This window comes from Tachypleus tridentatus, chromosome 8 (assembly GCF_004210375.1).
Source record: "Tachypleus tridentatus isolate NWPU-2018 chromosome 8, ASM421037v1, whole genome shotgun sequence".
Taxonomy (NCBI): domain Eukaryota; kingdom Metazoa; phylum Arthropoda; class Merostomata; order Xiphosura; family Limulidae; genus Tachypleus; species Tachypleus tridentatus.
The window spans coordinates 4,845,307-4,871,985 of record NC_134832.1 but is presented as its reverse complement, the minus strand read 5'-3'; the positions used below and the strand labels follow the sequence as shown (position 1 = coordinate 4,871,985).

The 26,679-nt window shown below is 33.0% G+C and overlaps 1 protein-coding gene across 1 annotated transcript in view; it reads right to left on the bottom strand.

Annotated features, from left to right (window-relative positions):
- The window catches only part of LOC143258440 (sodium- and chloride-dependent GABA transporter 1-like), a 56,713-nt gene that overhangs the window by 13,253 nt on the left and 16,781 nt on the right, over positions 1-26,679 (bottom strand). Inside the window, exons 3-7 of the mRNA XM_076517379.1 lie at positions 12,180-12,311; positions 8,217-8,490; positions 5,516-5,648; positions 4,882-5,016; positions 356-459 (exon numbers count right to left, since the gene is read on the bottom strand). Coding sequence (XP_076373494.1) covers positions 356-459; positions 4,882-5,016; positions 5,516-5,648; positions 8,217-8,490; positions 12,180-12,311 — 778 coding nt within the window. The remainder of the gene's footprint in view (positions 1-355; positions 460-4,881; positions 5,017-5,515; positions 5,649-8,216; positions 8,491-12,179; positions 12,312-26,679) is intronic.

Sequence of the window (26,679 nt, the reverse complement as noted above, 5' to 3'; positions counted from 1 at the left end):
GTTTTGGGAAAGCAATACATGGTTGTTTGTCGTTAAACGCAAAACTGTACAATGAGTTATCTTTGCTGTGCTCACCACTGGTACTGAAACCCGATTTTTAGTGTTATAAATATTCAGACTTACCGCTGAGTCACTAAATAAACTTGGTAATATGAGAACTTTCGAACGGTAGACTGTTATTCATTATGAAGTTGCAAAGAAAATTACTTGTGTCAGTGACATTATGATGAAAACAAATACGTTTCTTATTTTGTTAATGTGCACGGTCACAAAAATAGCATATAATTAATCAAAAATACTGTTTTGCTTAAAAATAAACAAAATATTGTGTTGTTAATCACTTAAAAACAATTACTTGTAAACGTTGTTATTGTACTTATTGTAGCTTCCAAGAGCTATCAGGGATCCAAGACCAAGACCATAGGAAAAGAAGATTTGGGTTGCAGCGTCAATCCACACCTGCATAAAAACGACTTTAATCATTACGTCATAGACAGTTCACTCATTCAAACATCAATGATAGAAAATGTATTAAGATAGCAAACCTCAAATAACAAAACTTTATGTTCAATATTTACACATCTCACGTTTATCGGCACGTAATATATACCTCATATGAGTAGCATTAATTAAAATCATACTTATAATATATCTTATGTTAAGGTTATTGACAATTATTGTTTTTGTTTTTTTTAATATCACGCAAAGCTAGATAAGGGCTATCTGCATAAGCCGTTCTTAATTTAGCAGTTTAAGAATAGAGGGAAGGCAGCTAGTCATCACCACTCACCGCCAACTCTTGGACTACTCTTTTACCAACGAATAGTAAGATTGACCGTCACATTATAACGGTCCCATAGCTGAAAGGGTGAGCATGTTTGGTGTGACAGGGATTCGAACCTGCGATTCTCAGATTACTAGTCCCTCGCCCTAACCACTTGGCCATGCTGGGCCTATCACCAACTGAGAATGGAAGAATGGAGAAATAAAGGTCAATTTTGATTTATAAAAAAAAAAACTTCATAGAGAAGTAGGCTCATACATGTTTTGTTTTTAATTTTCTATAGACATGTGTGCGTAACTTGTCATCTAGGCAACGTGTACTCAAAATATTGAGAAGAAGGTATCTTGTTGTTACTTTCAAATTCATAAATGAATTCCATGTCTGGATGAACTGAGCTTAATTTGTCATGAAAATATTTAATTTATTTATTATCATTAGGAAGTAAGATGAACAGGTCATCAACAGGTCGTACGTAGAAATTAGATTGTCATTCAATTTACTGAAGAACTTATTTTTAAATATAATTTATGATGATGTCCCAAAGAAGAGTGGATAATTGATTTCTTATACTCAAACTGTGATTTCATTGAAAATAAGCCATAATAAACCGGAGATACGAATTGGTAACATACGTTCCAACTCATTATGTAAATCTTTTACCGTAAGTTCTGTAAAAAAAATTCTAATTACATGAATTAATGTTCAAGGGTTTTTAACTTCTAACTTTGGTGAATAAGCTTTTTATGTTGAAGGAGATCACGCGTCTTTTATTTTCCTTTTACGTTTGTTAACTTTATAAAAAGGTTTTACAGTATATGTATTTAAATCCACTATCGATGATAATCTGTTCCCTAAATATTTGACCAAAGGATATACCAGAATGTTGTTGTAAGCTACAATCGGACTGAAGGGTAAACCTTGTTTGTGCAGTTTTGAATGTGGGTAAAGTTTGTTTTTCAGCCGCGGCATATCAGCTCTAGAATGAATCTGAAATTGTTTATTTCTTCAAGAGTAAACTCTTAACTCCATCATCTCTTGAGTAGTTTGAGGTTTAATTACATCCGCGCTATTAAAAATTCCCTCTTGGTTCTTTGTAAGGGGGGATAATGATAGAAAACACAAGGTTTAATGTCTTTTGTTTAACTTTTGATGCTCTTGATTTGAGGTTTGAGTTATATCAAAATGTTTTGGTTGATATATTACTATCCTGATGAGTTATTATTGATTTTGATGGATTTTCATTTGTGCAAATAAATTATTATCGATTTTAATGATTTGCTAAAACTACTTCTCCTTGTTTATAATAAGAGAAACAGAAGTTTCATGTAATCACAAGTACTGAGGTGTTACATAGAATGAACACCTAAAGCATTGCAAGCTACATTTTATACGTTGAGACATTCGTAACATGAAACGATATTTTGTAAACAACTTGAATTTTACCAAGGGTGGTTGTTTTCATGAAATTTACTGAAGCGCTTTGAAAAATCACCTGAAATATTACGAATATTTGTTTGTTTTAAATATGTGAAGTGTTGTAAATTAAAGCTTCGTGATTTTATTTATGCCAATTTTAGTAACGAAAATTGCTTGCTTCTATTTTTGATAAACTGTACTAGACGTTTGATCTTCACATAATTGTTTCCGCCTGAAAATAAGCGAAAAGCTTTATATTTCGTAATGGAGATAAAATTTGGTTGAAATTATATTAAATACACACTCTTTTTACTCAAAATCAATATTAAGATTGTAAACAATGTGACATATTTTATGAACTAATAATAATGTTTCATTTTAACTTTTTCTGTTTAGCTTTTCAACTCTGTAAGTTGAAGTAGTAGTAATAAAGATGGAGGTGATTACAATTACTATCAGTCTTAATGTAATGTAGCACCACAATTATTACAAATTAACTGATGACGCTGCACCAAGGTACGGATTGTACACCATTCATGAACTATAAAGAGGGACGTGATTAGAACTACTATCATTCTTACTGTAATGTAACATTATATCTTGTGATAAGTTTAGTATTATATTTATTTTTAATATCGTTGATTGTTTGAGTTAAACTTGTATTTAGGAATGTACATAAATTATAATATTAAATCTACATTGCAAAATCTCGTATATTTACGAAAATTGTAGAAGATTTTCGAGTGTAAGAATCAACAATGTACTATGTATGTATATAAATGCTAGTATATCGTCAGTATTGCTGTGTCACCTGAAATTTCTAAAAACTTGTCTCATGCTTATAAAATTAAGCAACGCGACGCGACACGCCAAGAGAAGCATATATTATTGCTTTCCCACAGTTGGTATACAATAAACCTTGGAAATTTATTAATAGAGAATTTCAGATTTATGACCAGGAATGTTTAGATATTTCGAACACTACGAACAATTTAACTTCAGTGGATTAACATTGGACGTTAGTATTTTTTACGAAGACATTATATAACTTCAGTGATGAAAAACTCGTATGTGATCAGCAAAGAGCTAGCTAGTTCCCCGCTAAATGACTGTACCTATATCAATTTGAAATTAATTCACTCATCGTGAACCTTCGATAAGATATCCAGTTCCGTATCAGATAAAAGACTCAATATTGTTTGTAAAACTTTTGTATAGAATCATTATTTGTAATAACCATTATTGAAATTGTATTATTGTTTGTTGTTGTTTCTTTATTAAAACTTATTTATATTAAGAAGAAAAACTGTGTGTATCAATCTTGTTGATAAATGAGATAAATTTGATACATATCGATATTTAATTGCCTTCTGAATTTAAATTATTATTTAACTCAGTTTCAAGCTATTTGAAATCATAATGCATAGCAAGCTTTTACAAACTAATGTATGACACTTCACCATATTACCCGTTAAAAGTTAAACTTGGAAAGAAGGCCATAATTATAATTGATACCAAGTCAATTGCAATGTAGCATTACATGTATTACACTCTAACAAAAATCGTTTCACCAAGTTAAACATTGTATATCATAGATTGAAAACTACTTGTGTGTATTTTGGATTTCGTTATCAATGTTTTTCCTCCCTTTTTTGTGTTATCTAAAAGTGTAAGGCTTAAGTTGAAATTCAAGAGTATTACTTCTAATGTCTCATTTAATCTAGTACCTTTACTATAGATAGTGCTGTAATAACATAATAAAACGCAGTCTTAAGTGACTAATATAATGTTAGTATAAAAAGTGTTTTAAATACTGCTTTGCAGATCGCAAACATCAAAATTCATTATATCTCAAAGTGATAAAATAATGTTTCATTGATATTTGAGGTTTTCTAACCTAAAGCTGCATCAATTTTTGCATTTTTTCATAACATAACAATTTAACACTGTTATTGCTATTTTCTGGAAATCTCTCATCAAATTAGGTTTCAAAACGTTCTTAATTACTTATCATCCACCTTCAAAATTCAGTTAACTGTCGAACTTAAAAAAAAACAAATTACCCTGTCAGGAGTGGTTTACTTCTAATTCTGAATTAAAAACGAATATCCTATTAAGACCGTATATTAAGTTCGTAAATATCAGTAAAGGCATTTATTAAAATATGAGATCATACTGTAAAATGGCTACGTAATCTATTAGGTTTAAAACTATCTAATTATACTTGGAAAACATTTGAATATTTTAACCACTAATCGCCATTAGTCACAACTCTGTGCAGAGACATAAAGTTTTTTCGCGTCCGTAAATATTAATATAGGTAAATTAAAAACTAACATTAGTGTAAACGTCAGAGAAGTATACATAGTAAGAGATTATCAGGGCCACTTAAATTACCAAAACTGTTAAAATTATTGAGAACATTAAACTACAACAAAAACAATTCATACGAATTAAAAGGAAAATAAATGACGTCCATATCTGGATCATGTGGCACGTTGCTTTCGATTATTATTATAAGAAATATCACAGCATGCTGCATAGCAATCGAAGTAAATAGTTTTGGTTCCCTTACCAAGCGTTCTTTGAAAAAAAAAATCTGTTTTCGTACTTTACAGAAATTGATCTCGAAGTTTTTGACTTTCAAGTACTTAAGCAAGAAAGACACAAAAATTACCTACACTTGAGTCCAATAACTTGTCCATCTTGGGCATTACATAAAATTTTATTCCCTCTCCAGAGCCGGGTAACGTCAGCCCTCGAATTAGTAAAATAAAGAGTAGAAAATATGGGAACAAGGCTGTGAAATAAACCACCTGCAAACAAAAACCAAATAGAAAAAATATCGTAAATAAAAATTTATTTTTTATTCTTGTGATGTTTTCCATTTTTTTCGAAATCATTTATAATATATCAATGGATTAAAATACGTTAAAGAATCTCTTGAGGCTTACGGCACGAAAATTCGAGGTTCTATCACAAAGCTAACACAACGCAGATAGCACAGTATATTTTTGCATCTAGACAAAAAAAAATTAAAGTTTATAAGGCGTTGGAATTAAAAACATTTAAGTACTCATTGAGTAAGTGGTCATAGAATAAAGATTGATATAAAATTATTATTAATAAATAATAATTGATTAAAGAAAGACTCGCAGGAGGAATATTTACCGTTGCTTCAAAGGCACAGCTAAATGAATGGCAAGTGTACATTGGTCTTCACAAGGAAGAAGAGAAATGCTGTACTTCCTTCCATATTTATCACATCATGATGATTTATTATAACCAAGATATAGCTCTTTCAGTGACACTTACCTTGCCAGTCCATTTCACTCCTTTCCAGATACAGAAATAACAAATGACCCAAGCAACTGCTAACGTTATGGCCAGCTGCCACCGAACATCACCAGGTTCGTCTAACCCACTGGTTATCTGTAACACGTTTCGCCTGGAAAGAACGATAGTTTCTTTTTAAACAAAATAGACAAAATAATCGTTTTGAAAAAAAACCTCTGGAAAAAACTATAAGGATTTACACGAAAATTAAAATGCAACATATAAAGTTAACATGTTTTTTCTTATTTACATAATTTTTTTATTCATATCAGCATACTATTTCATCTCAAGTACGTTACTCTCGGAAGCCCCATTTTCTTCACTTTGTTTAAACAAATTTATTCCAAAAAAATAAAACAACAGTTGTATTTTTTTTCTCAGCAGTAAAGTTCAGAACCTGACTAGCATATCGTTTTATTTTTACATATGTATTTAAGCAGATCAATTTAGTCAAACATTTGCGAATAGAGATTTAGGTTTTGTACTTTTATAAACGTGTACTTATACCTTAATTTAGATATTTATTCAAACCTAAGACATCAAAATGAATAACATTGTCCATTAGAAATAAAAGTGAATTTTAATTTTATTTCTGTTCTTGGAACTTGAAATATTTTCCCTACGTTACCGAATCGTGTCTGTAAAAACATGTCAAATATGTTAGTCAAAACTCAATCCAGACATTGTTTTAACAATTTCATGGATCATCTATGGTATTGATACTTATGTTTAATGATTGTGAATTATAAAATATAATTTAAAATATTTTTGCAATGATAAAGGTATTTGAAGTTTAACTGAAGGCAAATATACACAAATAAGCATAAATATATAATGTAATCAATATATAACGATATATATGTAAGCACACGTAATTACTGCACAAAGGCATATATAAGCAAAAATAATCATTACATAATGATGTACATAACTACACATAACGATACATGCATAAAAACACATGTGATGAACACGTAATTATACATATAAGAACATACAGTGAGCACATAATGATGTATTTAACCACACGTAGTCGGTACATTATGATATATTAACCCCATCTAGTAAGTAAGTAACGGTATATTTAACTACACCTGGTCAGTACACACTCCATTATGCTACTGATCTTGCTACTGTAAAGCTTTATTATCTTCATTAATCAATTTGAATTACTTAAAACTACTTCAAAAAGTACTAAGTATTACTGTTTCTAAATATGTTTTTCAATATTAAAAATTTACTGCACCCGTTTATATTCAAAAATAAAAAAGTTGAAGTAAATTAAAAAATCAATAAAGAACAGGATAATGCAGCAATTATAATAATATTATACAAGTTATTCGAAACAGAGTTAATTGTAGCGAAGTTGTGTTTTTGTTGTTTTTCCAAAGTGGGGGGGGGCGGCATGGCCAGGTGGGTTAAAGAGTTCGACTCGTAATCTGAGGGTCGCGGGGTCGAATCCCAGTCGCTTGCCCTTTCAGCCGTGTGGGCGTTATAAGTGAAATCAATCCCACTATTCGTTAGTAAAAGAGTAGCCCAAGAATTGACGGTAGGTGGTGATGACTAGCTGCCTTCCCTCTAGTCTTACACTGCAAAATTAGGGACGGCTAACGCAGATAGCCCTCGAGTAGCTTTGCGCGAAATTCAAAACAAACAAACAAACAAAGAAATCCGAAGTGGGGAGTTCATTTATGTTGGGACCACCAGTGGCTCAGCGGTATGTCTGCGGACTTACAACGCTAAAAACTGGGTTTCGACACCCGTATGGGCAAAGCACAGATAGCCCATCGTGTAACTTTGTGCTTAATTCAAAACAACAACAACAAATGATTTATGTTGGATAAACTTTCTTTAATTTCACTTTCTTTGATATAGCTTGCTGAAGATAGAAAACGTAAATTAACCCTTTTCACGCCTTTAAAGGCATAAAGCTGATACTTGACCCAACACATTCAATCATAATTTAACCCTCAGCTAACCATTTATCGCTAGATAAAGTGTATTACTAAAATATATGGCAACAACTTGTCGGCAAGCCTATGAACCAGCAGCCTCTCGACTACGAGCTCACAGCACTATCCAGTACGTCATTCTGATCTTGCTGTAACTTTGAATATTTGTGAGAGCTATCTTCGATTATTTTGTAAAAAGTAATGCAAGTTCCAATTTACGTAACGATAATGAATTAATTTCTTCCTTAAATATCATTTGCTACAGGCTACACTTGTCGATAGGCCTAACTTCATAAATGTTTCAACAGAAATTCGAAGTCAATGTACGCAAAAACGTCGCTACCAATCCATTGATAACAAATACACTGACTGACTTACTGTTTAACTTAATAACAATAACTAAATCACTTTAGAACTCACTGACTAACTAAACTAAAGAACTCATTAATTAACATTGAAGTGTATTATTTACTAACACTTTCGTTCACTGCTTCCGACATTTATATACAATATAGTTTATATGTAATACAGAAAGCTTCCAGATTCTACTAGGCCTTAACTTAAACGATATTTCTAGATTTTTGTCATCATGATATTATGAAATGATCCTTCTAGAAAACATACACATAAATCAAAGTATTAGAAATATTGCGTACATTAACATTGTACTACTTTAGAAAAACTTAAATTTTCAGAAGTTTACTACACTGTTGTGTTACAATACTCACTCCCAGTATTCCTTCACTGTGCTTTTGTAAATGGTATGATCTGAAAAGTTGAAGGCGCAGATTGGAGGATCTAACCGTGTGTTACCGGTGCAGTTAGGAGTCACAAATTCATCATATTCTGACCTACAAAAAATCGAGTTCCACCAATTGTCACATGTCCGCCAGGGGATGTCAATGTCAAGGGAGGACACAATGTAATAGATGGCCCATGCCAGTACCACGATGTAGTAACAGTTTAACCAGAAGGCCATAACCGCTGCAGCATAACCCACACCTAAATACATTTCAGAATGATAATTAATTTCAAGGAGCTGAAAATATGTGCTCATAAAATCCATCATTCACGTGCTTGTTGCAGAACGTCAAGTAATACTTCAATCGTCTATGTAAGTTTTTATTTCTCTATAAAACTGATTTAAAAATAAAACAGTTAACAGAAGAGTTGACACAAGGAGCACGTGCGATTTATTATAGGTATTTAGGCTGTTAATATCAAACTGTAATTCTAAAAGTAACAAATAACAGATATCCATTTCATTTTGAGATATCGTCTCGTTTAATTAGTAGTTTAGAAACCACCTCTGTTACTTCTAATTGAATCAAATACTCCATTATTAGTAAAGACTTTAAACCTAATCACCTTAGCTTTCTAGTTTAATACTTAGAGTTTGTTTATAAGTTAATCAGAGATGTGAAAACTAACGAAGTCTGTAAGTTCTTTTGTCGCTGTTTATATTCATTATTAACACCTAAAACTTTTTCTCAGCAATTGGGGATAAATGTCCAGCTGCTTGGAAAGGAAGTTTCAGTTCAATGTTGTCTTAAAAAGATAGGACGAAAAACATCCGTATGAGGCAGATATGCTCGTTGTCCCTTAAATATGTTCTCTGTAAATTTACTGCGTCATGACGAGTTATGTTCGATAAGAATAATTTTTAGGTGCATTAGGCCAATTTTAAGAAAAATTAAAGTTACAACAAAATACAACCTGAAGTATAAGCATGTTTTGATTAGAAGTAGTTGTGTGTATTTAAGTCATGTAGTCCATAGCAGTATTAAATACTTTCTTAAATAACAGTGCACAGTATTAAAACACTGTATATGTGATTATTCAGTAGCAACTATTCATGTTATTATGCATATCTTGCAATGTGATTATTAAAAATATTGATCTGTCTAATAATATAGTTTCTTAGTGTGTGTGTGTGTTTTCATATAGCAAGGCCACATCAGGATATCTGTTGAGTCCGCCGAGGGAAATCGAACTCCTGATTTTAGTATTGTAAATCCATAGACTTACCGCATCATCGGAGGACAGTTCGTAGTATTTTTAAAATTACGCACAAAGCTACACAATGGGCTATCTGTGCTCTGCTCACCACGGGTATCGAAACCCGGTTTTTAGCGTTGTAAGTCCGCAGACGTACCGCTAACCCACTGGGGGGCTTCGAGCTGTTTTATGTAAGTTTTTTTCATCTTTAAGATTCAATAAATTGTCGCCACCATATTAACGAAAGGTCAGATTCTCCAAGACAACTGTAAGAAGTGTGAATTGTGAATTTTACTTTCAATTTTTGTCAGTCAGAACTTTCATATTTTCTATACATTAAGCTAAATTACCGTTGCGATTTATAAGCAATGTGGATATAACTAAAGGTAGTAATTTAACAAAAGTTTTAATAATTCTCATAAACAAAATATTCCATGCTTTGGGAAAAAAGAAGAAAACGTTCAAATGTTTAAAGTCTATTTGAAACAAGACTTTGAAATTCATTCGTACTAAAGGTAGATATTAAATATTCAATGATATTGAACAATGCACTAAATCTAGACCAATAATATTGAATAATACATTAAATATAGACCAATGATACTGAATAGTGCATTAAGACTAGACTAATGACATTGACAAGTACATAAAAAGTCCGAGATAACAACACTGCAGCACTATTTCTGTAACTGATGTCATACAATTTCTTAAAATTAACCGACCATTGTTCTTCGCCTATGTATGCCATTTCTGTGTTTATGATATTCGTATTTATATATTTGTACAAGGAGGAGACGGCCAAATATTAGTTATGTTATCGTTGTGTTTTTTTTTTTCCTCACTTTCCTGTATGGTCACTGTTCATTAAATTCTCTTTATCAACTTCGACCAAATTCTTATCATTAAACAAACCCTCATATAACTGCATATTGATTGATCGTGATGCCTACTTATAATCAAAACATTGCATTGAAATGTGTAAATACAATGAAGCTCTAAGAAATCAAATGAGTCGAGGACGCCAATAATTTCATATATTATGTTAATATTATATTATACTCAAGGAAAGGAAAGAGTTATACAAATAGTTTTACATCATTTAATATATCATGACAATGCAAAAAAATCTAATAATAATGTAAGTTTCATAATTTATAGAAAACAGAATAATCATAGCTAGCTAAATAAGAAAAGGAACTACGCAATGTCCCTTGATGGAACAAAATCTCACAACGTTATAGGTGATAGAGAAAGGGATTATCCTACCTAGTTAAATAACCAAAGAATTTGTGTAATGTTCCCTAGTGGATAAAATCTCATAATTTTTGTAATTTATGAAAAATAGGATTATTATAACTATTTCCACAACGAAAGAAACTGTGTAACTTCCCCTAATTGATAAAATCTCATAACTCTTACAGTTGATAAAAAATAGGATAGTCATAGCTATTTACATAACAAAAGAAACTGAGTAATGTCCCTTGATGGATGTAATATTCTATTTCATGTTCATGAAAAAAATATATTTTTTAACATATTTATAGGGAAAATTCTTTTGTCCAAAACTAACGATGAAAAAAACAAACAAACCATTTGAACACTTACTCATCCACTAAGTGGGACTTATCTGTTTGTATATAAGTACTTTTATTTCATATGGCGCAATCATCCATTCTACCAAGTATTTGAATAAATACTAAAATCGATACGAATTACTAAGTTTATAAAAACGTTAATAAAATACTAAGACGCACATACCAAAATCATACAAAAGTAAGTTTTATGATGCAAAGGTTCGTTCATTGACGCAGAATAAATTTTATCACTTGTCCAGAAAATTTCCATTATTGTTTTACATGCAATAGATATTTAAAATATAAACTTGAACAGTTTTCATCTCTGTATATTAAAATAAATCATTGCTTTGACAGCCACGGAAGAAAAACTACATTAAGTGCAGTGTTATTGAGAGCTGAACGTCTGTTCCCAGACGATTAAGAAGAAATAAGAAGAAACTGTTTTTAACTTAAAGAGGAAAAGAGTTAGAGATAAAAATCAATGTGAAATCTAGCATATTTCTTTTCGACAGGCCTAAATTTCGCGGGTGACTTCTATTTTATAGAGATAACATTCACTCTTGAATATCCAAGAAATTTGAGTACAAATATTACTCGTGTGTTAGTCAATACTAAGTGTAATTTCAAGAGATCGATTTTTTTCTAGAAATCGAAGCTTTTCCTAAGGATTTTTTTCAACTGCACATTTATATTTTAACTTCAATATTTTTTAATAGACGACTCCTTAATGTACCTTATATATATACAGGCCTAGTAACAAATAATCTAAAATGATTAAAAATATTCTAGTAAATATATTTATTTAGAAACTCTGAAATAAAAATTTATAATTTTAAAGTGTTTTTTCTAATATTTATCCACTTGTACTTACTTATAGAGGGGGGTTTGCAACTTCACAAATATTTTTACAGGTGTACAATGTGTAATCAATTATGCATTAGGAAATTCCATGCTTGAAATGCGTTATATTTTAATATAATATAGCAAAACAAAGCTTAAACGAATTTTTCAATCAATAAAACTATTTATTAATGAGACCCTGATGGAACAGTAATACAGTACTTATGTTTTTCTTAATTCAATGGTATGAAAATATAAACACTTTTATTAACTCACCTTTAAATATAGGACATATTTTCCAGACTCCCAGTCCACCCACACTCAGAAACTGCCCCAGAGAAGTTTCCAGAAAAAATGTAGGAATCCCAGCAAAAAATAAGGTCATTAGGTACGGCACCAAGAATGCACCTAAAACGTGTTTGTAAAAGAAGACATAACTTTATGAAACAAATATTGTGTAACTCAAAACTGCATAGAACTTATTTGTACTCAGTCCTAATATTACAATCTTGTGATCAACTAAAGTATACCAAGTCAATTTCCTCATTTTATTACAATGTACACTTTCTTCTTGCGGTAGGTTTAGATTAACTTCAATTTATAAATGAGACTTAGTTATTAGGCTTGAATTCAATACATTTGTATATCCCGTTAACATTGAAGTTTTAAATGGTTTCGTTTGTTTGGAATTTCGCGCAAAGCTTCCAGAAGGTTATCTTCGCTATCCAACCCTAATTTGGCGGAGATAGATTAGATAGAAGGTAGTTAAACAACACACTTTACCAACTCATGAGCTACTCTTTTATCAACATTATAACGCTTTCATGTCTAAAAGGGCGAGCAAGTTCAGTTGGACAAGAATTCGAACCTGTAGATTGTGAGTTGAACGTCCTAACTTCTAGTTAATGCCAGATCTTTGAAGTTTCGAGAAAAAATGGCCTCTTCTTTTCGAAGAATTAACTTTTTGTTGCCTATTAATAGATTTTAAAAGAATACTACTTTTAGCTTATAACTTCGTTAATTTAAGATTTTAAAGGATGATGACGATAGTTTCACTAATTTAAGAAAACGTCTAAACATTACAGTTCCCCAAAAGCAGAAAGAGACAGTTTGAGAAAATTCGAAGTGACTCACTGGTGAGTTTGAGGACTTATAACGCGAAAAATATGTGTTTTGTATCCGCGATGATCACAGCACCGAAAAATCAGTTCAGCTTTGCGCTTAGCAACAAAGAAAAACAAACATGTAGTTTGGAACACGTATTAATATTTTGCCTTCGTAAAGTTGTAATGTTTTTAACTTATTATTAATTTAATAAAAATTACTGTACAGCATAAGCTACTTGTTATTAGCATTCGAAAAATTTACAATTAATCGTCATGTTTAGAAATAATAAAATATTATCATGCAAAATTTAAGTTCATGTTGTTTGTGCAACCGTTTAAAACTTTCGAACCAAAGAAAAAAATTCTATGGCGCCGTAAAGAAACCTTAAGTAACTTTAATGGTTCATTTACATCATAATTATAGAAGGTCCATTATTCTAAAAACTGCTGTTCGTGACAGCCGTTTGTGAGGTAATTCACTGGTGACACTAAAGATGGCGATGTTTGGCGAGTTATGTTCGCTGTTGCAAACGTCACACCATTCAAGATAGCTCTGTACCCACATTCAGCAGATATGGTGTGGTTGACAGTTTATTATACATTTATCTTTATTTATAGTCACAAGTTATTATAAATTAACAAAAGTAAGAGAGAATGAGTAAACCTAAATTTACATTAACTTACTTCTTCCTGAATCATTAAATATTTTATTCATTTACTCAAAGAATATTTGACAAGTTCTCAAAGTATGGATGACAGGCTCTGATACATTGGGCCCCCCGCTAGCACAGCGGTAAGTCTACGGATTTACAACGCTAAAATCAGCGGTTCGATTCCCCTCGGTGGGCTCAGCAGATAGCCCGTTGTGGCTTTGCTGAAAGAAAAACACAAACACACTCTGATAGATTGGTAGCTATCGCTGCTAAATTAGGTCTGTACGCTGTGTTCATACAAAAAGCTTCTAGGTTTTAATAAACAATTCATCTGTGAGTTCGAATGTTACTTACAATTATCAATTTATTTTTATTTATTTCTATCTTCACATCTATTGTTTAATCACCACATTAATTTATTTTTTATTCTTAACTGTTTTTAAAATATACTGTTTACCACAAGCTGCTCCGTTTTAAGAAACAAAAAACGTGTTAGAAGATATTGAACATAAGATATCGACCTGAAGATAAGTTTGTTTTGAATTTCGCGCAAAGTTTCTCGAGGGCTATCTGCGCTAGCCGTCACTAATTTAGCAATGTAAGACTAGAGGAAAGGCAGCTAGTCATCATCACCCACCGCCACCTCTTGGACTTCTTTTTTACCAAGAATAGTAGGATTGACCTTCACATTATAACGCCTCCACGGCTGAAAGTTCGAGCATGTTTGGTGTGACGGGGATTCGAAGCCGCAACCCTCAGATTACATATTGAGTGCCTTAACCACTTGGCCATGCCGGGCCACTAAGGATAAGAAATAAAACATGTTACTAAACACCAAAGGTAAGAAACACGTCACTAAACACTAAACATAAGAAAATATAACATCTCACTAACCACCACAGGTAAATAATAGAACATGCCAATAAACACCACAGATAAGAAATAGTAATAAATAAAACACTTCACTAAATACCAAATATAATACAATAAAAAGTGTCTCAAAACATCAAAGATAAGAAAAAAGAACATGTCATTAAATACCAAAGGTAAAAAATGGAACACGTTACTGAACACCAAAGAAATGAAACAGAGCTTGTCACACAAGCGATTTTTGATTGCAAGTTTTCCAGTTACAGCTGCGGTTATGTATTAAAAATGATGATGACAGTGAGTGTTCCAGTTCGATTCTATTAAAAAAATAGATAGAGGTTGTGTGTCATATAAAATAAATAAGACCCATTACTGAAACCTATAGGCCTAAAAGTTTGAAAATAAACCAAAGTAGTTATATCAAAAATAAATTACGTCATTATTTACCAGTTAATAATTTGTTCTCCTTCTCTATAAATATATTTCTGAAATATTTGATAATTTGCATCCTGCAAAGATTATACTTTTACTCGGTGTTCCTTTCTTTTTCAAATGAGACAATTTATTTCTCTTTTTAAAAACCAAGCTTTTCATGGAAAAAGTCAAGAGAAGCCTTCACAATTTCTATGGATGCATAACAGCTCATGTGTTAATATTAAAGTTGAAATTTCACTTCTGCTTGACACATTTCAGTTATTAGCATTGAGTTTTGCATGTATTTTAAACGTTACAGCGAAAGTTTATTAACAGTTAAATCCTTGTAGAATATAGTTACTTTAATGCAAAATCAGAGATGTTAGTTGTGTTTGTCGAGTTGTAGTGTTATAGACCCCTTACAGATATCTGTGAGCCAGTTTTAGTGAGGCAAAGTTAAACTTCTGTTTGTAAATTTAAAGTGAGAACTATTAACTTCATTCTTTAAAACAAACAAACAAAAGAGAAATGTATTTTTATTGTAGAATAACACATTTGAAACATTTTGTTTCTCTAGCAATCCGTTACATATATGTGTGTGTGTGTACTTGACGAAACTAAAACTTTCCAAGGTTAATTAAATCCTCTCTCTTTACTCCAGGTGATTCGTGACTCATTATCATTTAGATGGGATGATTTTGCTACAAAATGATTAAGAGTGAAATAATAATGATTAGCAACATTGGCTTCAATAACGTGAAGTTTCACTCAAAATCCCTTGAAACTTACAATACATATGTATATATATAGTATTACAGCTCTTATTTTGCTTGAGATTTGATCGAATATGGTAATTAATTTTGACACCCTCAAAACTAGAAATTTACAAGTTGTTTATACTAAATGTTTTTTCCATATCTATTGGAAATATATTCATATTAAAATTTTATTAACAACATAATTTTGCATAACTCCAAATACAACTGATCGTTATAAATAATTATATTTGGACATTTTGTCTCCCATGATCATGTTATCTTGACTTACAATAAAACAAGAAGTTTGAATTAAATATTTTTGAAACTCATATCTTTTATTCATACTTTCTTAATATTAGTTCTCTCTCTCCTCATGGTGACTTGCTGATTCATTAACGTAGTAACATTTTTCCAGTAATCGTATTATTTATGAAACTAAAGTTCACTTGTTAGTCTAAGGGACTGAGCGGTAAGTCTTTGGCTTCTAGCGCAAAAATCGTGTTTCGATACCTAGACCAATGACTCATTGTGTAGTTTTGTGTTTAACAACAAATAAGCAAATATTAATATTTCCATTTAACATATCTAAAATCAAGAATATTCAAACGTTTTGAAACATAAGAAAAATGTGTATGTATAATATGTGAAGAGAAGAAGAAACTTTGGTCGTGTTTTTACTTGTATTTGGAAACCCTTCAGTCATAGGTATTTATGAGGAACTAGAATTAAAAGTACGCTTTACGTTGGTGGGATAACTCACTTCTATATTCTGCATTACTTTATTGAGATGGGCGTGGCTTAGCTATTGGCGTTTCGACCCTGGCTTAAAAAATTCAAGTATCAAAGCGTGATGGTGCGGAATAGACTCTGCGTTATAAAAGTGAAAGTTACTCAATTCACAGAACTTAAAACAGTCCTTGTAGTGACGCGGGCTCACAGCTGACTGACTATCTTCAATAATTCATAATTATGGACGGCGATATTTGACTTATGGTCTTCTTGACTTAATAGTTAAGCGTTCAATTCTCATTTGAGCTATTACAGCGTCGGAGACTCGAGTCCCGTCAGAAACGGGACAAACTGTACTGGTCAACTGTACTCGTTAAATTTAATCTACTAAAAGATGTCTTCTCAAGTAGCCCCTGACCCTTCTCATGTTCTGCGCTGTAAAGAAACAGATGGTGTGGTATTCCAAAGGTGACCTTTTATTAACGGCATAATTTATATTTTGTATTCTCAAGACAGCTGCTATAGGTTTTAAAACTTTGATTAAAATAAAGTACAGAACAACGTTTTGATCTTCTTAGGTCATTTTCAGATTAACCTTTATCACATTTTCTTTTTCAAGAACTTGTCAAAAGCCGCTTCTTCGATTCGAATGCATGAAACCCTAAAATTCGTAAAAAAACAATCTTTCTATCACATATAAAATCTTTATTCATGAATTACATCAGTTATAGTAATCTGTGAAGAAATGTGGTTCTAAAATTATAAAAACGACAGGGCAACTCCATCGTCAAAGGGCTTAATTCTTTAAAGACAACCTTTTGGGTATTTGGTTTGAACTTCGCAAAAAGTTACACGATGATTATCTGCGCTAGCCTTCCTAATTTAGCAGTGAAAGACTAGAGGGAAGGCAGTTAGTCATAGCCACTCACCCCCAACTCTTGAGCTACACATTATAACGTCCCCAAGGCTGAAAGAGCGAGCATGTTTGATGAGACTGGGATTTGAACTCGCGATTTTAAGATTGTGAGTCAAGCGTCCTAACCACCTGATCATGCGGGGCATTTTAGGTATTGTCCTCCAGGTCAAGGGTAGATTTAAGTATAGCTGTAGTCCGTTCATTATTTGAAGAGTTGAATTTATTCAGCCTTTTTATAATCTTACCTAGTTATAGAATCATTCCTAATTTGCTATTTTACTAATTCATTTATGCATTCCATAACTGTTGTCGTTTATATAAAGATAAGAATATTTTATTCCAAAACTGCGAACGCATAAGTTACTTGATCATTTTCCTTTCTGTTTCTAACACGTTTCCACGCTTGACATATTGTGATTAATTATATCGAACAGCTGTAACTCTTATTTATTTCTAAGTTTCTGTAACACGTGGAGGTGTCCTGATTGGCTGTCATAATGCAAGGTTAATTCCTTCAAGAACCTCATGCGAATCACTGAAGCAGTGATAACAGATGTTCGATGTTTTTATGTTTAAACTATTAAACATTACCTGTTATCAAAGAGAAAGTTTTAAATGTGTTGCTTTCTTTCGATAGTACAGAATGATAAAAAAATATTATGTGACTTATATCCTGTTCAAACGAGCAAGTATGAAAGAGCAAATTACAATGAACATAAGTATATCACTGTTCTACACACGAGTGAGGTAAATCGATACATCCTCTCAGCCCGTTCCCAGAGCGGAGGAAGTCTGAACCACATTGAACAAAAGCAAAAGTGTGAATGAGAATCATACGACCATAGAAGGAAGTCGTTTGGAAGCTATACCTAGCGGCAAGTTTTCATAGAGATCTTTTAACAGCATAAGGCTTGTGTTGTATTTTACCTTGCGATACAGTAACAACACTGATGCATTGAAAATGTTATTTACGTAGCTGAGAAAGATTAAAAGCCAAATAAGAAACGTTTTGTTTATTTCTAGTATTTGATATTTCTTAATCTAATTATTGCTTAAAATATTTGCTGTAAAAGAGAGAGAGAAAGAAAAAGAGATAATATATTCTTAAAATGAATCCTGAAATCCTTGGATCGACATAATTTCATAAAATTATATTGTTAATGCATAATAGCAAACATACATGTAGGGTAACAAAAGCACCTGCATTTGTTTGACATATTATTGTTTGTCAAACAGTAATATATTAAAACATAGAAGTAAGTATCGATTGTATGTGGTAGACACAAACAGTTTAGTTGAATTAGTCTGTTCTTATTGAAATATAATTTATTTGAACTAACTATTGGTAAAACCGCTTCATATTTTTTACCATTTTCCCATAAATCGTTTATAAGCGGTACTTATTTATAATAGCTGAGCAATGAAAATTAACAAATATAACTTATCGTCAAATAATCATTAACACAACTTAAAAAAATTCCGCACACAGCGTGACACAATACTTTTGTCATCAAAATATACAAATTAAAGATTTATGTCAGAAATGGGCAAATTGTAATACAGCTTATTTATAGAAATACAAAGCAACATACAAACATCAAACTGTATTATCAGCCCTGTGAATAAATAATGTTTTCATACTGATCAAAACTTTTAGTTTCTTTTACTACCTCTTACACCAAAGGTCATGTTTTGATCCTTGTATGTTTGGAATCCTTATTTTCGTTAACATCTCACTTATTTTTGCGAAGAAATAAAAGTTGATCTTGCTTTAAATGTTAGTATCAAATCCAAATGTATTGCCTTTATTAGTAATTCAAGCAGCGAGTTTCAAAAGGTAAGTTTAACCCGAAACTTAAGCTCATTTCCTAATTTTTAAAAAACTGAATTTAAAATATATCTATTCAAATATCCCCGGTGGCTCAGCGTTAAGTTCAGACGCTTACAAAGCCAAACCCCGGGATATTCTCTAGGAGCGCAAAAAACATCATTTTGCGTTTAATAACAACAAACAACCGTATTCAGAGCTGAAGGCAATACAAAAAGTCACACTGTGGGCTATTTTTAATTTTTTTAAAGTTTGCAATTTCGATGCGTAATTAATACATTTTAAGTTATCATCCGTTGACCTGTTTCGTGTTCTTTTATTCTGTGCTGTATTGTTTACATAGGTTTATCTTCATATGTCTGACAGATTCATATTCGAGTTTTCCAAATAATTCTCCAATGTCATCTTTGAAAACGTATCTAAGTTAGGAAAGGAATCATTATTTCGCAATGATTGCCCAAAATTGTAAATTGTGATAATGTAGCAAAACAGTAAGTAAATAAAAAATAAACTTATCCTTTTTTCTTGCTTTTACCAAATCCGTTGTTTTCTCATAACTATACGTTTTTAAAGCAAAATAACGTATTTAGATGCATTTTGATGACAACAACTTTTTATCCGTTTAGTCAATTCACCGTCAACTATTTTAAGTCTTTTAATTTCGAAAATATATAATATGACTTGTTCATGCTTTCAGGAACTGTACATGAGCCAGATCTCGTTAAAAACTCTGAGTAACAACCGAAAGTTAGAATATCTTTAAACTGGAACGGACATCAATCAGTCACGTCATTTGCAGTCGTCTCTTGATTCGACAAATCAGCCAATCTCTGTAAGACTTAATTTGAAACCACAAAAAAGTAGCCGTCTACATGTATATAACGTAACAGAGAAGTCCTAATTATTCTACAAATTAATCAGCGTAAGAACGTTCCCATGATTAGAAAATTTCCAACATAGCGTCTTGTAACTGACAAGAAATAAAAAACAGACTTGTGACACTTTCTTTTAAAAGCCTACCTTTAATGATAACTATATTTAAATTATTTTTGGTAAAGTTGTTACCGTGATTACAAGCGCATTTTCGTAATGTAACAAAAAAGTGATTCTAACTTGTTTGTTTGTTTTTTTCAATTTCGTACAAAGCTACACGAGGGCTATCTCTGCCAGCCGTCTCTAATTTAGTAGTGTAAGATAGAGGGAAAGCAGCTAGTCATCATCACCCACCGCCAACTCTTGGGCTACTCTTTTACCAACGAATAGTGGGATTGATCGTACATTATAACGCCCCCACGGCTGAAAGGGCGAGCATGTTTGGCGCGACGGGGATGAGAACCCGCGACCTTCAGATTACGAGTCGCACGCCTTAACACGCTTGGCCATGCCAGGACATTCTAATTTGTTTATCGAGTTATCTAAAGATGTCCCCTCTCCAAAATGCAATATTGTGTTATTTAGGGAAGTCCTACAATAATGTTATAAATTTTGATATTAACAGGCTCAAGAAGTTATTTTAAAATGATTTTGAAATATCTAAACGCATAGTTTAGATATTAACGACTACGCATCTCGCCAACAGCTCTATTGCACAAAGCTCTGTTTTAAGGTTGTCGGGTTCACAGCGCTTTACTCCTCTTTGCTTGTTTCCATAATCCACATAGTGTACGAGGACAACAATTGTCCAGTGCCCTTTTCCACAGCCCTATCACACAGAGATCTATACATGCTATGTTTCGTGGTTTGACTGAGATGATTGCATACTAAATAGTATGAACAACCGTTTCATTCACCAGCTGCTTGAGGCATGTGACGGTTGAGTGAATGTGTTGAGGAAGCAGCTTGTGTACACACATCTTTAGTTGCTTTTTCAAACGAAGACCTTCTTGATTATGCTGCGTTCTTTGTTGGATTAAGTGGGTAACTTTTGACACTGATTTTAGTTTTCGTGAACTCTCTCTTGTTACAAGACATTGCAATTTGTTTATATCGGCTATGGTTGAATTTGTTCGAAGACTTTCTGCACTGTTCTAGTGGTTCAGATAGAATCGTATTACTTTGTTTTACAATGCTATTAAGCATAATGGTATCTCTGTCTCGGAAATTATAAATCCCTAATATGAACACATCTTTATGATCTGTTTGTATGACTATTTTGAAGCAAAAGAGGATTATTACATAACTTTTCAAACAATAATTACTTTTTTTTATTTTGAATTTGATGCATTCATTTCCACCACGACTTTATATTGAATGGTTGGTTGTTTGTATTTCGTGCAAAGCTACAAGAGGGCTGTCTGCGCTAGCCGTCCCTAATTTAGCAGTGTAAGGCCAGAGGGAAGGCAGCTAGTCATCACAACCCACCACCATACTGGGATTGACCATCACATTATAACGCTCCCACGGCTGAAAGGGCAAGCATATTTGGTGTGACGGTAATTCGAATTTGTGATCATCAAATTAAGAGTCGAGAGCCTTATCAACCTGACTATGCCAGGCCTTTTTTGAATATGGTTACTAAGTGATGTAATATAACGTGATTAAACCTGTATTTCTTGTGAGAAGGAATTACTAATTTTGTTTTGATCATTAGAATAAAAATATAACCTACAGATCACGAGAAAGTTCATAAGTTGAAATAAATGATAGAAAATATAAAAGTATTATTTTGCGAGACAAGAAAGAGAGAAACTAACTCCAAAAAACATATTTTAAGTTAGAAAAGAAATGACTGAGTGTATCCACACCTTCTAAATATTCTGAATTATATTTCGCATAAAATGCTTAGCTAACTATGTAGCTATCTAGAATGGCATGTAGTAAAAGCTTATTTGGTTACATACATTTAAAAATTACCTGCGCAGTTCATTCACAAAAACAACAAAAAATAATAGTTCTGTGCTGATCTATATTTTTGCTGTGGCTCTTAACTTACTTATTATATATCTTATCCTGATGAATGTAATTCTTTTGTTTTATTTTTAAGCATAATTACAGCTAAAGTACTCTACTGAGAACAACAAATTAGCCTTTTCATAAAGAATAAAAGTATTAATTGTACTTTTATCTCAGTTTCTAATATGTTATTCCAGGTTACCTGCATAAAAATATTTAAGATTACACACTACTAAGTCGGCCCGGCATGGTCAGGGGGGTTAAGGCGTTTGACTCGTAATCGGAGATTCACGGGTTCTAGTCTCTCTCGCACCAAACATGCTCGCCCTTTCAGCCGTCGGGGCGTTATAATGTGACGATCAATCCCATTATTCGTTAGCCCAAGAGTTGGCGCTAGGTGATGATAACTAGCTGCCTTTTCTCTAGTCTTACACTGCAAAATAAAAACGGCTAGCCCTGAAGGAACTTTGCGTGAAATTCAAAAACAAACAAACACTTTTATTTTTTTCTTTAATATCAACAGCGAGTATATGAGGCACAGCCAAGGATTTTCTGTTTCCAAAAGCAAACAACAAAAATGTTGAATACCAAGTTTTCAAATAACAGAACAGAAAACTATCTCTTACTAAGTAGACGATCGATTCTTTTCAACATAGTTAATTAGTTTTCCGTGTATTCTCGTTTTTGTGAAATTTAAACTATCGATTTTCTAATACAACTTTCAATTAGTATCTTAATCATAACTATTCATTAAGGAAACAAATTAGTTCTTTAACCACAATTTTCACCATAATTTTCTTTTTCTCTCAGTTGAAACGTATCACTAACAATTCTGCTATGTAAATAACAATAATGTTAAAACAACAGAAAGCTGGGTGCTTTTATTATAACAAATTTCAATAAACAAATCAGTAAGTCACATGAAATCCGCTTCAAATATGAAGTTGTGGTAGAACGATATGTTTCAGAACTACATTTTGATATTATTTGGTGTTTTTTTTTGTTTTTGAGGTAGTGTGAAGTCACCAAAAATTCTTTGATTTTGGGAAGAGTGTGTACTAGCCCTATCAGACCAAATATTCATATACTCAGATCATAAAGATATGTTCAGTTCGGTAACTTAGAATTTCCATGACAGAGATATCCTTTATAGTTAGTGGCATTAGAAAACAAAATAATGTGGATCACCTTTAGCTAACAGGACCATCCAGGAAAAGACTTGCAACAAGTCGTAACTCAGTCGTGAAATTTCTGATGCTAGATTGATGAACAGACAGCTTACAGCAATGTATGTATTTATTTATTTAACTATTTTGTCTTTTGCCCATTATCTTTGTTAGTTGATTGATTGGTTGTAATTAAGCACAAAGCTATACAATGGAGTATTTGTGCTCTGCCACCACAGGTATCGAAACCCAATTTCTAACAGTATAAGTTCGTAAAAGTACCGCTGTACCACTGGGAGTCTTATTTTGTCATTATTTTAATTAATCTTCGATATTCTTCCTATATATTTAAAACAAAAGCGGAAAAAACTTTCGAATTTAAATTGTGTAACGTAGTGTCACCTTCAGTTCTGGGTACAGTTGTGCCACGAATTTTTTAATACATACTGATTTTACAAATTGTATCATACCTAACGTAGACCCTTTCGGTGCGGATTCCTATACGTAGTGAGGGGTCCTCCCAGAGAAGGTTCTGTTCTTTTAGTTTACCTGGTCTGGAATCTAAACATCCACCCACGTGTTTGCCGTGCGTGGCGACCCGTAAAGGGGAGGAGAGAATCCTGGAGGTTGAGGTGTACAACCCTAACACACCACTTTGGCCTTGAATTCCTGTAGACGGGGAGCCTTGGGGTGGTCCCCTTGGGTCAATCAGCTGGTCCACTTGGGCTAGGGTCAACCAAGTACTAGTGATGGATGTTCTCAACAGGTGTTGTGGACATTGTATCCGATGCTGGTGTTTGGATATAGTGCTCACGAAACCTTGGCGTTGCTGCAGTGTCTTTGTTTGACTTTTTAGTGTGACCCCTCGTAGGTGCTCCATGGTGAGTGGGGTCAATGACCACCGAAATTTCCCTTTTTTATTATGTATCCTCCAAATAAAAACAATACATAGGTAAACGACCACGTCTTGAAGATTCTGAGCAGTAATCTTCAACATCAGTAACACCTGTTTTACCTCATTTTCTTATCCTACATTCTCTTTCAGACAAATCTTTAGAGCAAATGTATCCCTTTTTCACTCAGAAGGGACTAGAGGGACTTGCTGGCTCTCCAAAAAAGTAAAGAAGCTTCGATCTGGTGATATATTGGTGGAAACATCCACATCTCAACACAGTGAACTCCTCTTGCATTCAAAGACAATTAAGGATATACCTATTGAGGTTACACCTCATGCTACTTTGAATTCACCACGGGGAGTTATTGTTGAGAGGGATTTGAAGAGCATCCACGAGTCAGAGATTTTTGCTGGTTTCTCCACCCAAGAAGTTTCTGCAGTGAGGCGTATCTCTACTCGCAAAGATGGAATTACTATACTGAACAATATCCTCGTTCTCACATTTACATGACTACGTCAACTTGTCACAATCAAGGCAAGTTATCTTAATGCAGGGCATAGCCATACATTCCAAACCCTCTCAAATGTTTCCAGTGTTATCGATTTGATCACTAAAAGACGTCATGTCGTGGTTCTTTGACGTAAGATCGTTGCGGTGGCAAAAACCATGATGCCTATGAATGTAAAACGGACCCTCATTGCGTCAATTGCAATAGCTATCACTCGTCCTACTTTCGTTCTTGCCCTAAATAGTTGGAAGAAAAAGTGATGCAGCGTTTGAAAACGATTCATAACATTACTTATTCTGAGGCTCGAAAGTTGCTGTTCACCACTTCATCTCGGACGTATGCTGCTGCACTTCACTCCACAACTGTAGTGGGAGTGCAGACAGATCTCTCTGTGCTTCAAAAAGAATCGTTCTCAAAACAAATGAAAAGTCTTTTCACTTCCATGGTTAAAAACGTTGATGAATCAACTTCAATACCCATCTTATTCCTTACATACATTCCAATAAATCTCAAGATCCATTCCTATTTATACAGATGGTTCGAAATCAGGTAACTGTGTGGGCTCTGCCATGGTTTGTTGTGTTCGGTGGTTGCACACACAATCCCCTCTACAGCTTCTGTGTTCACTACTGAACTGTATGCCATTTCTCTTGCCCTGGATCACATACAAGCTTAGCAGTACTTGAACTTCACAATTTATACTGGCTCGCTTAATTCTCTACTGGCCCTGGAATCGCTTCACGTTGGTTCTCCCCAATATTCAAAACCGACTGGCCCATTTCTCTTTAACATCTACTTTTATCCATTTTTTCTGTATACAGAGCCACGTTGGTATTCGCGGGAACGAGCTTGCCGATGCTGCAGCTAAGTCTATCTGCTCTGGCACTATCACCGCTGTGCCTGTCCCATACATGGACTATGGTCCTGTATTCGAGGCTCGGCTCCGTGCCAGCTGGCAGTCAACTTGTAGTGAGCAACGCGAAAACAAGTTTTTCCAAATAAAACCCTACAATGAACTTTGGCCGTCTTGTTCCCGAAAGGATCGGAAAGTGAAACTTCTTCCAACTAGATTATGCATTGGTCACAGTTGTTTTAACTAATTGTTTTCTTTTATCTGGAACCGATGCACCAGTGTGTAGTTTGTGTAACACTCAGATCACAATAAGCTACATTTTACTTTCTTGCCATCCTAACGACTCTCAACGACGGCACCATTTTAACCACATTCTGTCCCAAGGTTTGTCCATAACGTTAGCCAGTGTTATTGGTAGCAGTGACACTGTCCAACTTGGAAATGTTTTTAGTTTTATAAAGGCCATTAATCTTTTTAATACCATTTAAGTTTTTTTAATTTATGCATTAGACCTTTTTAATGTGATATCCTTTTAAAAATCAAAGTCCATCTAATTTGAAATTATAAAATGACAGTAACGTTAAATAACTCGAAACCAGGACTAGAAAGATCAACTTCAGGTGACTGACAGTGGTTTTTGTACTTACCTGTTAGTCTTTCTGGCGAGTTACGATAATTACAATTTTGCTACAGAAAGTTCTTTACAACTTGTATCACTGCAATTTTTCTCTTAATGTTGTACACTAGATGTAAACATTGGTTTTAATGCTATTTATCTTTTTTAAACTTTGTTTTCTTTTACCTTAAATTTTTTTATGAAATTTACTAAATTTATTTTAATTTTAACTTTTTGCCGGATGTTTGGTGCAGATAGCCTAGCTGCTTTGTGCCATAGAACACTAAATAAACCAACCAACCTAACGTAGAAAAACTGTGTCCGATTGAACGAGGATAAGTCTATGACTGGACTTGATTACAATTAGTGTAGCTCATAAAGATCTGGTCAGATGATTGTTCAAAATGATATCTCACAAAGTGACAGATGTCGAAGGTGAGCTGGTAATTAATTCAGTTTTTCTTATAGAAAATATTAGTTTTAACACAAAACGGTCAAAAGTTTAAGACCATACTGAAACGAAGCGTTAATCTGTAAACATGTAACGAAATTTAGTCATTTGTGTTCAAGC